Here is a 14,601-nt window from a genome sequence, read left to right as displayed (position 1 = left end):
AACATCAGAATTCTACTACCACCCCAGGGAAATGGGAAACTACATATTGCAAAGTGCAGGGCAAAGCTATCTATTTGTCTGTTATATATTCTAAGCAAAATGCTAAACTGAAAACTAACACCCAACAATGAAGAAGATGACATGCTTAAACACTGTTGAGGTGTAAAATTCAGCAGAGAGGAACGGCACTGAAGGGTAATGGAAAATTTTTGAAGCTAGATTAATGCATACTGCAAAGCTCTTTATGCCATCTGGTAATTAGCACTTCCACAATATGGAAGAGTGAGGAAGTTCAAAAAGTACAATAATAAGAATATGGCATATAAAAAAAATACAATAGCATCTGTTACAGAGAATGAATTGAAATCACATCTATCTCATCCTCAAGGAATAAGAAATGATGGACTGAAAGTGTATTCTGTTAACATACTGCCCTAGAAAAGGGCTATGCTAGGGCGCCTTAAAGCTTCTGGGAGACACAGCTGATAAATGCACATGATTATTCCACTCTCCATCTGGCAGGTGAGTCTTTCACTCTTCCAGGGCTAACCACTGATCTACACACGCCTGCAGCCTCCTGTCACAACCAGGTCTGTCAAAAAGAACCACACTAACATAATAATACAAATGTGCAAAGACTCATCAGCAACTAAGACCGTGTCTCAGTTTCCCACAGTATGCAGTCCTGATGAAGATCTCTGATATCCTTTTACCTCAGAAGGAAGAAGCATGACTGGGTACCTCATCTCTAGCAGTGACAGGGCCAGCTGTCCCCTTCTCACAGCCAATGCAAAAGCTGAGTTTGAAGTCTTGCCAGTCCCCTGTGAGTGCAGGGTAGAGTGGGAGCAGAGGAGAGATGCTAAGGAGAGCAGGTACGAGATTTGTATCAGGCAGCCTGTAATTAAGATCATATTCAAAGCTCAGTCAGGGTGTGATGTGAGTTTCAGAAGGGTGAATTTCACAGCAAAGGGGGACACAAGATGGCTGAAGGGGAGTAATGGTGATTGGGATTTTCCTGTTGGCTTCTGTACATCTTTGTTTGTAATTTTTAATAGCTTCACACAAGAAGGCTGCGTCATATCTGGAGTGCTGCTCCCAAATACCATATGTATTTGAAAGAATTAACAAACATATGGTCTGATTTGTAAATGATAAAAAGATACATAACCACTCCTCCCACCCCTGGCTATGTACCCTGTTTAAATCTGGAACAAGTCCTCTGACTCCCACCCGGCATAACACAAATCAGAATAGACAAGGACATTGTCTGCTCCTTTCTTAATCAGTTTTCTTTTCTGCTATATTGCAGAAGGCATGACATACATAGTCCTTTTTTTTACCCCTTAATTTGTGACATGTCACAAATTCAGGCTGTATTTGTGCCTGCAAACATGACTGTCAGACCACTATCTGTAAGATCTGCAGTGTCATGAATTCATCTAGTATGATCTGTTTGCCTTAACAGATGTAGGGGAAATTCTCACACTCTGTGAGTGACATCCTCTGTCAATAGTCATTACATATTTTATCTTTCAAATTCCACTTGTATTCACACTTAATCCTTTATCTATTATTTTCTTACCTCTCCATTTTTTCTAAAACGAGCTCTTGCTCTACTCCCATTAAAATAATTGTTACCTCACTGCATTTTTTAACTTTCATATTCATATATCTGCACCAGAAAAATACATTTTCTGTTGGCAAAGGCCTCTGTCCAGCTATACTTGCTGGTTACTACACAATGTGACACAGCAATGTCACATCTAAGGAGAAAGAAAAATGCTAGAAGATGAGTGATAAAATGAAGACAGCACGTAGCCATTTAATAAAAACAGCAGGTGTACTGAGGGGGGAAGAAGAGGGAAAATTTAGTACTGTTCTCTTTTTGTGCTGACAGGTTTCTCAGCAACCGTCCTTCCAACTGAAACCACCATAGTGAAATGAGTGATAGACCTGGAAGTCAATCACACACTTGAGCTTTATCAGGTCATAAAAAGTCTTGCAGGTGTAGAGAAACAAGATAAACCAGGTGCCTCGAGTTGCCAAAGAGTGGGTGTGAGTCCACCTGTGCCTGGTTAGGGCAGGCCCCTATTACCAGGGGGCCAATAAAGGTGGGACACACACCCACAGAGAGAAGCTCAGCTCATTCTGATGTGAGGCAATGGAGAAGCCAGTAGCTCGTCGAGCCTCAGGAGCAAGAAAGGCTCTTCCCACTACATGCAGGTGACAAAAACCTTGTAGTATCAACCATCACAGTGTTCAAGATTTGTAGAAACTGGCTCTTCCATTGACCAACTATGAGAAGCTTTTAGTTTCAGGTTTATAGCAATGTTGATGTAGAAGTCAATTTTCAAGATATTACATCCATGAGAGAGATTTTCTTAACTTCTACATTCATATCAACAGATTACTAAAGAAAAATTCCATTTAATTGTTAAAAAAATACAGCCTTTTTCCTTAAATATATAGGGAAGGTCTTCAGGTGGGAAATAAAAAGCAGCAGCACAGTATGGCAGCAGCATGGGTACTCCCAATGCCATGGGAGTTTAATCTCATTTAATCTGATAAAGAACTGAAGATTAAACCCCCTGTGATTATCTGTTATTCTAAGGAAAATGATAGCTGACTGAAATCTATCTAATCTATCTAATAAGAAGGTAACATTTCCATAGGAGACCCAGAATGACTAAATTCTGACACAAAATCAGCTGGCATCAAGTCCCTACTCGGTTTGTTTCTTTCCTAAAAAGAATCAGTTTGGGAAAACCCTCATTGACAATATATTCATTCAGTTCATTCAGTTCATCTAGTCTTTCTGTTCCCCCCCTTCTGCACTTGTGCCCACTGTCTTTGAGTATGACTGCACAGAATACGCATATAAGCCAATGACAGAATTTTCTCTAGCAGACTATGCACTCCAAGACTACAGCCTTATATTGTTTTCTCTAATTGCTCAGAAAAATATTAAATACTAATCTCACTAATCACTACATTAGACTCATTTTTAGAATATTTGAATGGAGTATCACATTGTCTGTTGTGACTGTATAAATAGAGGTTGCTAATGGAAGGAAGAGTAGCTGCTACCTTAAGCAACAGTAGCAAAAGAGGACCAAATAGCAGATGATTTCTTAGCAGAAAGGGAAGACCCAGAACAGCAGCTCTACTGCAGTATCTAAAAAATGTAGAAATGCCATCCTGAAGCACTGATATTTTAAGTTAGAAAGATACAGAAAATGTGCCACAAATTGCCACATTTGCTAAAGAGTTCAAGAAGATATTTTCCCCGCTTCTGAATTTCATGGCCTTCTAATTTTGTAGCTCTTCAACTTTTCTTTTACAGTTGCAAACGTTTACTCTCTTTGTTAGGGTTATTTGCTTTCTTACAGAGCAATCCTAGGAATTCACAACTCAAGGCTCTCATAGTCAGAACCACATTAAAGACTGTCAGCAAGGCTACAAGTTCTCCATTCTCCAAATGCCTACTGTAGAGAGTAGGTGTTTATGTATAACATGCTTATTTAGGGAGAGATTTTCCAGAAAAAACAGGTTTTTTAAATTATTTGTCTATTTAGATCTGAACATTGTCAGATGAGAACATGGGTGGAAAGATTTTGGTTTGGGGGACTTAAACTTTTTCTGGGGCTTCTACTGAAGTGCCCACCTTAGAGGATGGATTCAGTAATTTCACAGTTGAATATTACTAATATGCCCATTCTTAATCACCTTCAGAGCACAGCAGCAGTCTTCTGCCAACAGTCTACTAATGAAGCCCCTAGCAGCTGCATGATTTAGAGATGATTATTTTGCTGATGCGATCATTTCACAAAATTGTCTGCTGTGCACTGCTCGGGCTGTAGTCACTAGTGGAAGATACATACAGTAGAGATCCCATGGATGAAAAATGAATTACTTAGGACCTGTTCACACAGGAAATGACTCAGGATGTTTATCTGAATTAGGCTGCCTGTGGATTAGTTAGAATTATACAGAACCTGTGTGTGTATACTTGTATTCCAAATTAAATTTTCCCAATTCACTTAATTTCCTTCCACATTCCACACACTGTTAGTGGTAACAGACCAAGAACAGAAGACATGTAAGGGTATCTGCTCTCCCCTTATGTCACCTGACTATCACATCTCACAGCAGAACATGGTATCAGAAGCTGGCAACTGGAATGGAAGAAAGTTAAAAGATATGATAGGCAGAGAACTGGATGTCACTGGATGTCAGTATCATCTTTAGGAAAATAGTAGTCTGAGCATGGGCTATACCGTAGCCAGTTACACTGTTTCCAGCTAGACTGATCATCAAACATCAAACATGCCTGGATCTAGTAAGAGTCCTACATTGGCAAAGCAGCTCAGCCAGTGCAGAGAAAGCATCAGGCCTATCATAAAGTCACACTACTGCTTCCAATTCCCACCCTGACAAGAGTACTTCTGGGGGTGTCCCTCTGAGAAGAACATCAGATCAATCCTGAAAACACTAAAGACTTTATTCATCCATCCTCACACAGAAGAGGATGAAAAAAAAGCAACACTGTTTTAGTGGAATGTTCCCAGAGGCCCATAGAAGGAGTTATACTGGCATAACCCTAAGCACAGGTGTTTTGAGTGGGCAGAAAAACTGTGAAGCTTTCCTTTACTTTCCTTTCTGGAAGTCCCTGAAAACCAAAAGGCCTAGAAAGTAGAGGAAAAGGCCATGAGCTGAAGCTATGACAGGTCCCCATTAATTTGGTTTTGCACTTGTCCACAGGTGCAGGCTTCAACTTCAGTCATGCTCATAGTACACTTCAGGTTGAAGATTTGATATCTTCCCTAATCTGTCCAGTTTTCCAAAGGTACTTGAGGGGAGCTGAAAAGTGCTGGTGTTCATCAGAAAGGTTTGGTGTGTTGGGGTTGAGTCAGCTCTCCACAACAAAGCCTGGTGAAAATGCTCTTGATGTGCTTGGAGGAAGATGCTGAGAGGCCTGGAGCTCTGCTCACCCCTCTACCTGCAGATGCTCCTGAGTGTCCCCAAGGCTATAGCTATGCAGATGGCCTGAAATGTATCTGATCAAAACAGATTCAGGTTATCTGTTCCTAAAACTTTGCTTTCCACATAGCAAGCCTCGAAAATACCCAAATTAGACTTCAGAAAAGTACAAAAAGCTCCCTGCTAACTTAATGTGCAAGTGAACTGTCACACTCACTGAGATCTTGGACAACAAAATTAGAAGGCACCAGCAAACAGCAAAGAAAATTGCAGCTGCAAAATACCAACATTATCCTCTTTTAATGCATATTGTGAAAATGAACATTTTTAAAAGCTGAAGAGATTTGATCCCAGATGCTATCACCATACATCTTACGAAGCTCATGATTATGAACAAACAGCAGAATACATTTAAGGGAATCTGAAATGGTATGGATACAAGCCCAGCTGGTGTCCTCATATGCCTCATTCCATTTTTAGGAATGCAGCAGCATATAGCATTAAAGAGGCTTCTTAAACATCTCATTTATAAATGAGTGAGGAGCTGCTTCATTGAAGTACACACAGAAAAGGTCCACAAGGATCATAAAACCAGCTGCATTCAAAACCACTGAGATGCTTCAACTACAGTGTTTCTATTAGGAACCACTCTGCACCAGAATATTCCCTGAATGAGAGATGATGCTTGTTTGTCATACGCTCTTCTCTTCACTGGGAGTTTTTTTTTTTAAAAAAGCAACCACCCAAAAGCCATGTTAGTCAGAAAATGCCTACATTTTTTTTTTCCCCCAACAAACTGTTCACACTGAAAGCTTTTTCAATCCAGAATGGAAGAGTGAAGGCCCAAGCTCCAGGGCAGTGGAGATGTGGGATAAGTAAATTCTTGCTTCTTCTGAAAATCAACTGAAGTAGGGTCTGAAGCTTGGCATGCTGACCTCCTGGGGAGAGTCCTTCACCAACAGGCTGTGGACTCTTCTATAATACAGCTCTTCCTCTCCTGCTTTTCTATTTCACCAGAACCACATCTAAAGGAATGTGGTTAACTGTGGGAAATACTGGTTAATTGTGAAAATAAATCACCAAATCCAGTTGACTTGAAAGCATCATTTCATTACATGTATGTTAGCTACCAAAATATATCCAGAGCAGTTATGTAAAAAAAAAAAATACACTACAAATGAATGAAAAATTATTTTATTTAAAAATACATTATACCGCAGACTGTCTCTCTTTTTGTTTTTTCATTGCTGGTTCACAGGAATAATATGATAAATTTAACCCAAATATTTTACTGGAAAGATCCTGAGAGAGAGAGACCAGTAACAAGCTGATGATGTACAGTACACTGAAAAAATCATCTCTTTTAACATAAAAGAATCTCTTGGTAATCTTATAAATCAGATAGAAAAAATGCAGGTTTGCTACCATGCAAAAAAGAGTGAAGATTTCATTTAAATCTGCACACAGAGAAATCATTAGTACTTTGGACCCTAAACAGCTAGACTAAGAGAAAAGTGAGTGTGCCTAAGATGGTGATACAAACTTTGGACCTACTACAATTTTGTAAACACAGTTGATAGTCTAACAAAGCTGGATTTTCAGTCACCTAAGTAACATTGTTACTAAGGGATAAGGGCTCTATTCTAGGACTTTTCTCCCCAGGGATGTATTTCTGTGTTCCCTTATTCTCAGCTTAGCACAATGACTTTGTGAGATAGGCTCTATTGCACTCAAAGATGACTTGGCCTTGCCCTGCTTGCCAAGAACTATTTATTTAGGTAGTTGTATTTTAGTGAAAGCAGAGGTTAAAATAAAAAATCTGAAGCAGGTGTTACCTGGATGCCTATGCAGGAATGCATTAAAATTCATCATAGAAAATATATACCTGATTCTACAGCCTTATGTTTCGAACATTTTCTAACAATGATAAATGCACAGGAAGTACCCTGATTTATGGAAAATTTAAGGCCTAGAATGTTCATCAGCCCGCACTGAATGTCACTGTTTTCAATGTCTCTATAATGATAGCACTGAATCAGCTGTTGCCAGAGGAAAACTGTCTGGCAGTTGTTAAGAGCAACATCAATGTCTGCAACAGTCATATCCATTTGGCCATCAATTTTTATGGGACAGCTTCACCATTAATAGGAAGGATGCCTTTTGAAGGGGAGGATCAATTTGATTATTCACAGCGATAAGAGATAAGATCACATTGCCTGATGTTGCAGAAAATCAATTTTTCAACACCATACAAACTGACAGAGGTTTTTGTTGCAGGGTTTTTTTGTTTGTTTGTTTTTTGTTTTGTTTTGCATGAATATGGGCCTGAAACACAAACAGAGACAGAAAGATTTGTAAAGGGCAAGTTGGCCTGTCCTGGTCAGTTAGGCTGAAGAAAATTTATGAAGCTATTTCTGTGAATGCTTCAATATGAAAATGGACTGTAAAAACTCGTGCAGTTTCCCCACTAAGCCAGTGATGGTCTTACCTCAGCACCCAATCTCCCAGATTAATATCAGGGTGTATAACAAATATCAGAGGATGCAGGCTTCCTGGATAATTTGTTTAAATGATTCATGAACAGCACAGCTTTCCATCAGATATGCTCAGCTAAGAATGGAGCCCTTAACCTTCCATAGGTTATCATTAGTAGTAACGAATATATAAATAATCAAACTTTCTACATTATTTTCATTTCTTTTAACCTAGATACATATATATCATTCAAGACATTCAAGAGCTACAAAACAACAATTCAACTACAATTATGTCAGGAAAATACCCAAATAAATAAACTTTTAATTATGATACAATACTTATTACAGTAAAAATTGGCATTTTTTTTCCCTTCAAAAGCAGAAGCACCAGTCTTACATATAACATACTGTTTGAATGATATATCTTACATGGACAACAGCGAAATACAATGTGCAAACAGCATTTTCATACAGAACATAATATTTGTCTAGTTCTTATACACTGAAACTGCCTCAAATGGAAACAAGTTCATGCTGAATTAAAAATGTAGATTTTAAAAACTAAAGTCAAATCAAAACATGAAATACTGTTGGAATAAGTACATGAACTGTTAAAAACAAGGAGAAGCCAAAAATGAGGGTATTGTCAGATAAATGTAATTAGTGCTCAGTTTGTCCCATTCCATCAAAAAGTAAACAGTTAATATTTTTTTCCACAAAGTAATATTCTAATATTTAAGAATTCTTCAAAATGTTGGCATCATTCTCATGATGTAAAAATCAAGTCAGAAAGAGGACTTCTAAAAATTTCTTATTTTGATACACTGCAATTATCATGTGTGGGCTGTGAAAAGAGATGAAGTCCAATGGAAGTAACACACATCAGCATCAACATCATGTGACTTCTGCAAAGGCCGTGATGTGGTTCTACGAGTTAAAGGAAAAACAAGCAGATAAAACCCAGAAACCCCACAGACAGACATCAGTTGCCAGTGTGAAAATTCCTGCCCCTTGAGCTTTAGGGTCAGCCTTCTGCTTGGAGTCTGTTGCAGGCCAATGTAAATACAACTGGTTTTCACTACAGTGCTCTCACTCATTAACTCACTCACTCACTCTCTCCTATAGCAATTCTTAGTTAACTGCTGAAAAGACTGGATTTGCAACTATGCTGAACAATGTTACTAGGTGCAATGGTTCTACAAGATTTTAGTTTTAGATGGGACATTTTTAATGTAAGTAACAATGTGAATAACTGGACTAGCTGTACCTCTACTGATGCCTTATTCATAACTTATAGCAAAATTCCTAGAAATTAAAATGACAGTTTCTGAGAGACTTATAATATTCTATTTCAGTGGAAATACAATTTTTATGTTGCATTTTTTAAAAAGATTAATTGATCCACATGATCCTGAAAGCATAGGATCAAGTAGCAAAATGCCACAGCAAAATTGCATTCAGCAGTGAGGAATTCATTAAACACTTCTTTTTCAGGATCACTACAGGGTCTTCTTCATTTGCAATGTTATACTTCTCTTTCCTTCAACAGGAGAGTTCTTATGAATATGAAGATGTTTATCACAAATGAATACCCTATGTGTGACTCTGAACCCACAGCATCTTTGCTACTTTTTTAATGGTCTAACCTGAGCAAGTTCCATCACAAACATTTGGTAGGTGAAGACTCAGATGCACGATTTTGTGCATGATCCAAAGGAACTGCACATTTCCTTTAGGCCCACAGTACCCTTGATTGCCACCAGTTTTTATAAAACATGCAATGCATAAGACAAATAAAAAGTACTTTGATGTTGAGTCAGGTGTTCATTCTCCACCAGAAAAATGCACAGAGCGAAATAATATCGTGCAAATCACTGCAGATTTCTCTTATCACCTCACCTCCTGGGGCAGGCCAGAGTCAGATGAGAGGAGGTGTAAGCTGAAGAGGAGGAGGGATGTGGATAACCCATAGGGGCTGGGATAGATCTCACTTTTTGTGCTTAACTGATGTTGCTCCAAGTCCTTCAGAAAATCCCTTATCATCCACACCACAGAAAGTGCTGGAGACAAACAGTGGCCACCAAACACCTGTTTATTTCCCAGTTCTTTATTATGCTGCCTGCACATTTGTCTATCAGCCTGTGTGGGGGAAGGTAGGCAGCCACCCTTGATTTTTCACATTACAGAACGGAATTTAGAAGTACCCTGAGTGGGAGAATCAGTGATCTGCCTCTTATTCCCTGCTCTCCAAACAAGACTATCAAGCTCTGCTCCCTCTCTCACTGTGCCATAACTGTACTTTGTCCAAGAGGAGAAGCACTCTTCCCCCTCCCCTGTAGTATGCATTTTAGCTCTGGCCATGTTCTAGCTGTATTTTATGACATCTTTCATAACAGAACAGCACCAAATAGTAAGCATTTATGTACTTTTTTTCCCAAAATAGAATATTTTAAATAAATAACAATTAAACCATAGGCAGCATATTTTTTTAAAAAAAAACATTAGAAAAAATAGAATTAGTGTGCAACTTTTAGTGCAAATATTTTCAGTAATCAGTATTACCAAATGTTGCTTTTTTCAGATTTTCATTCTGCAGAAGAGAAGCAGAATTAGATTTTCCAGATAGAAAACAGAACATTAATATTTAGAAGTATTTTAGTTGGCTGGCCATCTCCCACTTTCAGCAAAGTAAAGACAAGACACTGGGCAACTTGAACACTGTGGAGTTGCTGTGAGGATCTTTTTCTGCAGTCTAATATTATTCACTTTGTTGATAAATAGGAGGGTTTAAAAATGAGAAGTTAGAAGGAAAAAAATCCTCATTACTTATTCTAATCAATACTTCCAAGTCCTGCTATGTGCTATTCCTTTCTCTAAGTGACACACCCTTGTCTGTCACACAGAGAATCAAATGCTCTGTTATGTGGCATTAATTCAAGATCGAGTAACTGTTACTTAGGAAAGGAGAATGTGGTTCATGCTCCTGCCAGCTACACTTCCCAAATGAAAGTCACCATCCTCAGAAGGATATGCAGAGCACGAAACACAGGAACAAAGAAGAAAATCCCTATTCCTCATAAACCTTAGAGAGGACACCTAAGTTACCAACTGCAGAGCCCAGAGAAGACTTGTCAATTCATATCTAATGGACTCAGCATGACGCATAACCAGATCAACACCAATCACTTGCTGACATGAAACACTTATACAGATTCATGCAACCCTCTGGGTATTCATGCTTTTTCATGTGTTATTTTCTCAGGAAAAACTCCTAGTAAGCCTTGCTGAGACACTTTACAGAAAAAAAAAATCCTGTTAAAACAGCATCCTTCTTGAATAACTGCATTTCAACTTTCTTACTATGCTCTTTTGCTTCTGCTCACATTTACTGTGACCAAGTTCAGTGTGAGACACTAACACCATCAGCACACAGATGCAGCAAACAAGCAAAAAGCCACGCACAAGACCTCTGCTTCTCCAGCTCCAGGGGACATTTTCTCCCCCACAGTAATAAAAAAAAAAAAAGAATATGTTTAGGGTCTGCTCAAGAGCAGCAGTTTCAGAGACAGGCATGCCAGCTTTTGTATTAGTTGTTCTATATTGACAGTATCAGCTTGGTGTCAGCACCATGCAAACAAAGCATGCTTCATTATCATGCTCTAACACCACTAACAGAAAAATGAAAGTCTAAAGGCTAAACCTTCAGTGCCGGTTTCTGAGGGTAAATATTGCATACGTGTCTGTCTTAGGATTTTAATTGATTTCTGTTAAAGCATTAAAAAACCCTAAAAAAATGGTTTCCATGGTTTGCAACTTTCACTACTGTACAAAAAATATTTTAACCAAAATTATTTTTGTTCTGCTCTCATGAATACAGCTAGAAATATTCAGAAATAGTCAACATTTCCATTTTTGAAAACAGAAGTTTGAAAACTTGTTTGCAGTCCTTTGCACAGAGTTTGTTAAAATAAAATTTTAAAATATTACTCTGGTAGTTCAGGCTAATGTATACTTTTATAATTTATCACACAATAATAACAACATTGTCATTAAATTCTCCTGGTCAGCAAAAGTATTTTATGCTTTTACTGGATGAATCACATTTTTAAAGAAATTAATGAATTAACTGGAATTCCCCATTTCAACACTGCAGACCTACACAGAACACTGCTGCCACACTGCAGCTGCCTTTGCTCCAAGCCTACACAAAACACTGTGTGCTCTTGTGCATAATGTTTGCTGCCTTATATGAAGATGTTCAAAACAGTCCATTCCTGATATACAGGAGAAGAACCTAATGATTCCTGCTTTGAAGAAGTTTCCTTGCAAGGAATCTTCTTTACTGTTACTAATACCTTGACTCCATAACACCTACACTGAATATATTGCTCCATTTCCTACATGAAAGTATTATTTCATGTGAACTTTAGGTGTGTTGATCACAGTTTGAATTCAAAAAGAACTAATTATTGTAAAACTGTCCAGATGAAGAATTAAGCAGAAGAGTAGGCCATGAATGCAAATGCAAATAAATGACATTGAAACAAAATTGCTTATGGTCTTTTTAAAGCTGCCTCTCCTGGGTGCCCTACTGTGTGTGAAACAATGTATTGTATTTACTTTAACATACTATATTCTCAAGAGAGAACAAGTATGGCTATGGAATTGAAAATCTGCCTGTAAACTCACTGAAGTATGTGAACTCCTGTTTAGCCATCCTGGCAATTCACATACAGGTACTATAACATTCTCTATGGATACGATACCTCTGTAGAGTTTTGGACATCAAGCACAGCAGTATTTGGATGCTTTTCAACAGAAGTGTTCTGCAGTGACAGAAAGGCACAAACCTTTTCCCACACTTGCCCATAGTACGACGAGCAAAAAAAAAGTTGTAAATAAATAAATAAATAAATAATGTGTTATGCTTTTAGCTGAGCTCATCAAAAATACAAAGGGAAAGCTTCCCATTCTGGTTAAGCCTTAACCTTAACACATCCCCAGTCTGAAAACACTTCCAGGATGCATCACAATATCTATACCTCTTATAGTTAAAATGAAGTAGTTATATGATTGTAGTTAAAATCACAGTAGTCATCTCATCCCACATGAGATGAACCATAGTGCCTCTGCTAACCCAACACTCCCCTCTAAAACCTCTTACCTCTGTATTCACTATAGTGCCTTAATTAGCCACAAAATGCTCCACGTTCCCTTTGTATTTAATAATCTCAAAGCTAGAATACCTAAAAAAATTAAAAATAAAAAAACTTTAAAAGGGCTAAGAAAGTTAGCAGCTACTACGAGATGCACAGTAGCCCTCTTGACTTCAGCATGAAATAACTTCAGTCTCCCTTGAAACAGAAAAAATAGTTTGTGACTGCATTGGGTGAAGCTGAATTTTAAATTCTTTGAGGTACTACCCAGGACATCCCAATTTCCCAGTTTTTCAGTAACTCTTACAAAAGGACAAGAGTCTCTAATCTTGATTGTGGTAGGAAGAGAGCCTCTTTTATGTAGGAGGGTGCCAGCTATCTGAGACACCAATTGTCTTGTAAGACATGAAAAAAGTCAGAGACAGGACTGAAAAAGGAGTAGGTGGGTGAGTGATGAGGTTTCTTGGCTTTCATTATTTTAATTCTGAGGATGAATGTTGTTAAGGTGAAGGCAGTAAATTGAGTTGCTGAGCCAGCTCTGAAAAGGATTTTTCAAGGAGACACTCTGCAACTATGGCTTATTTGAGTGCATAAAGAAAGGGTATCCGTGCAGAAGAGCTTCATCATCTGCATGCACCACAACTGAACAGAAGTGCCATGCAAATAGCAACCTACCCTTGTCATTAACCAGTAGCAGCTCAGTTCAGAATAATACAAATACACATATTCCTATTTAAGTGCACTTCAAATGTGGTTCTTGACCTCTACCAGAACTCAGACAGTGGCAGCACAGAGAGCATGCCAAGCATTCATTCCCCAGCAGAAAAAAAAAGCTCTGGACTAACAAGTGGTGGATCTGAAAACACAAAGGTGCTACAAGATCTGTGTGATACACCACATGTTTATTGATTTACAGGTGTATTGGTAACACAACTGCAATGAACAAGGTCCCATCCAGGAGGCATTTCTAATGAAGTCATTCTTTAAGACAGCATCTCTGAATCACTTGCTCACGGATATCCATGGAGTTACTGCTTTTAAATACCAAGAGCAGAGTTGTATTGATTCATTCTAGTGCTGCCTTAGCCCAGAACTTCAGTAAGTCAGGATTTGTGCTACTCTTAGTAGCTGATGTCTAACAGTAAGCTCACTTTAATACTGGTATAGGGCCACGCAGACTGAGAATAAGGAAAAACTGATTTAAAATAAGCCAAATGTAAACATATGTGCATTCAGAATACAGAACTAGAGCAGCCCTAACTCAAATACAATGTAATGTAACTTGTAACATAAAAGGCAAGTAAGCACACAAATTATTTAGCATCTCTTTCTTTTTAGCATCTTTTTAGCAAAAACTAAGTTAATTCTTTTTTTGACAGCAGTTAATTGATGGTTCGATTTAGACCTTAGTTCTTCGTGACTTACTTAACAGGTTCTGACTTCTATCTAAAACTCCAGACTAAGCATTAAAAAAAAATTACAAAATGCACAAAAACTCAGCACCTTAAGTACTCAAATGTGATTAACTTTCTAATAAATTATCTGCTAATTTAGATTTAAACTTTCTGGGGGTGGAAAGAGAAGAAAGCATTTCCCTACAACAGCAAAATCTCCCCTCATCCTCTCTGTCTGGAAAGAAGAAAGGCTTTGCAACACAAAGATGAACCCATATACAAAGATCTCACCAACTGTAACACCCTGTTGGCAGTCCCCAATTTAATTATCTAGAGAGAAGTTCCATGACAGCAAGCAGCTACCTTCTGCTGCCACAGAAATATGAGTTCAGAAGGAAAGAAGTTCTTTCATGTAATAGAGTCCTGGCCAGTTCTGAAATGGATGATGTAGTCTTCAAGCAGAACAAACATTATTCCTGCTACCACCTTTCCATGCTCTCCTATACCTTTCCCACAACATCTCAACCTTGCCTAGGCCAGTTCTCAGGAAAAAACACATTGTCCATCATGAGTGAGAGGGTGTCACATCAGGTA

The 14,601-nt window shown here is 38.3% G+C and overlaps 1 protein-coding gene across 2 annotated transcripts in view; it reads right to left on the bottom strand.

Moving 5' to 3' along the window:
* Positions 1-8,284: 8,284 nt before the first annotated feature.
* PLPPR5 (phospholipid phosphatase related 5) overlaps positions 8,285-14,601 on the bottom strand; it is a 42,165-nt gene continuing 35,848 nt past the window's right edge. For both annotated transcript variants that reach the window (XM_030455124.1, XM_030455123.1), the window contains one exon: positions 8,285-8,384. In XM_030455124.1, coding sequence (XP_030310984.1) covers positions 8,352-8,384 — 33 coding nt within the window. In that variant the 3' untranslated portion in view covers positions 8,285-8,351. The remainder of the gene's footprint in view (positions 8,385-14,601) is intronic.

Source organism: Calypte anna, chromosome 8, assembly GCF_003957555.1.
Source record: "Calypte anna isolate BGI_N300 chromosome 8, bCalAnn1_v1.p, whole genome shotgun sequence".
Lineage (NCBI taxonomy): Eukaryota > Metazoa > Chordata > Aves > Apodiformes > Trochilidae > Calypte > Calypte anna.
This window is presented reverse-complemented; position numbering and strand designations above follow the sequence as displayed.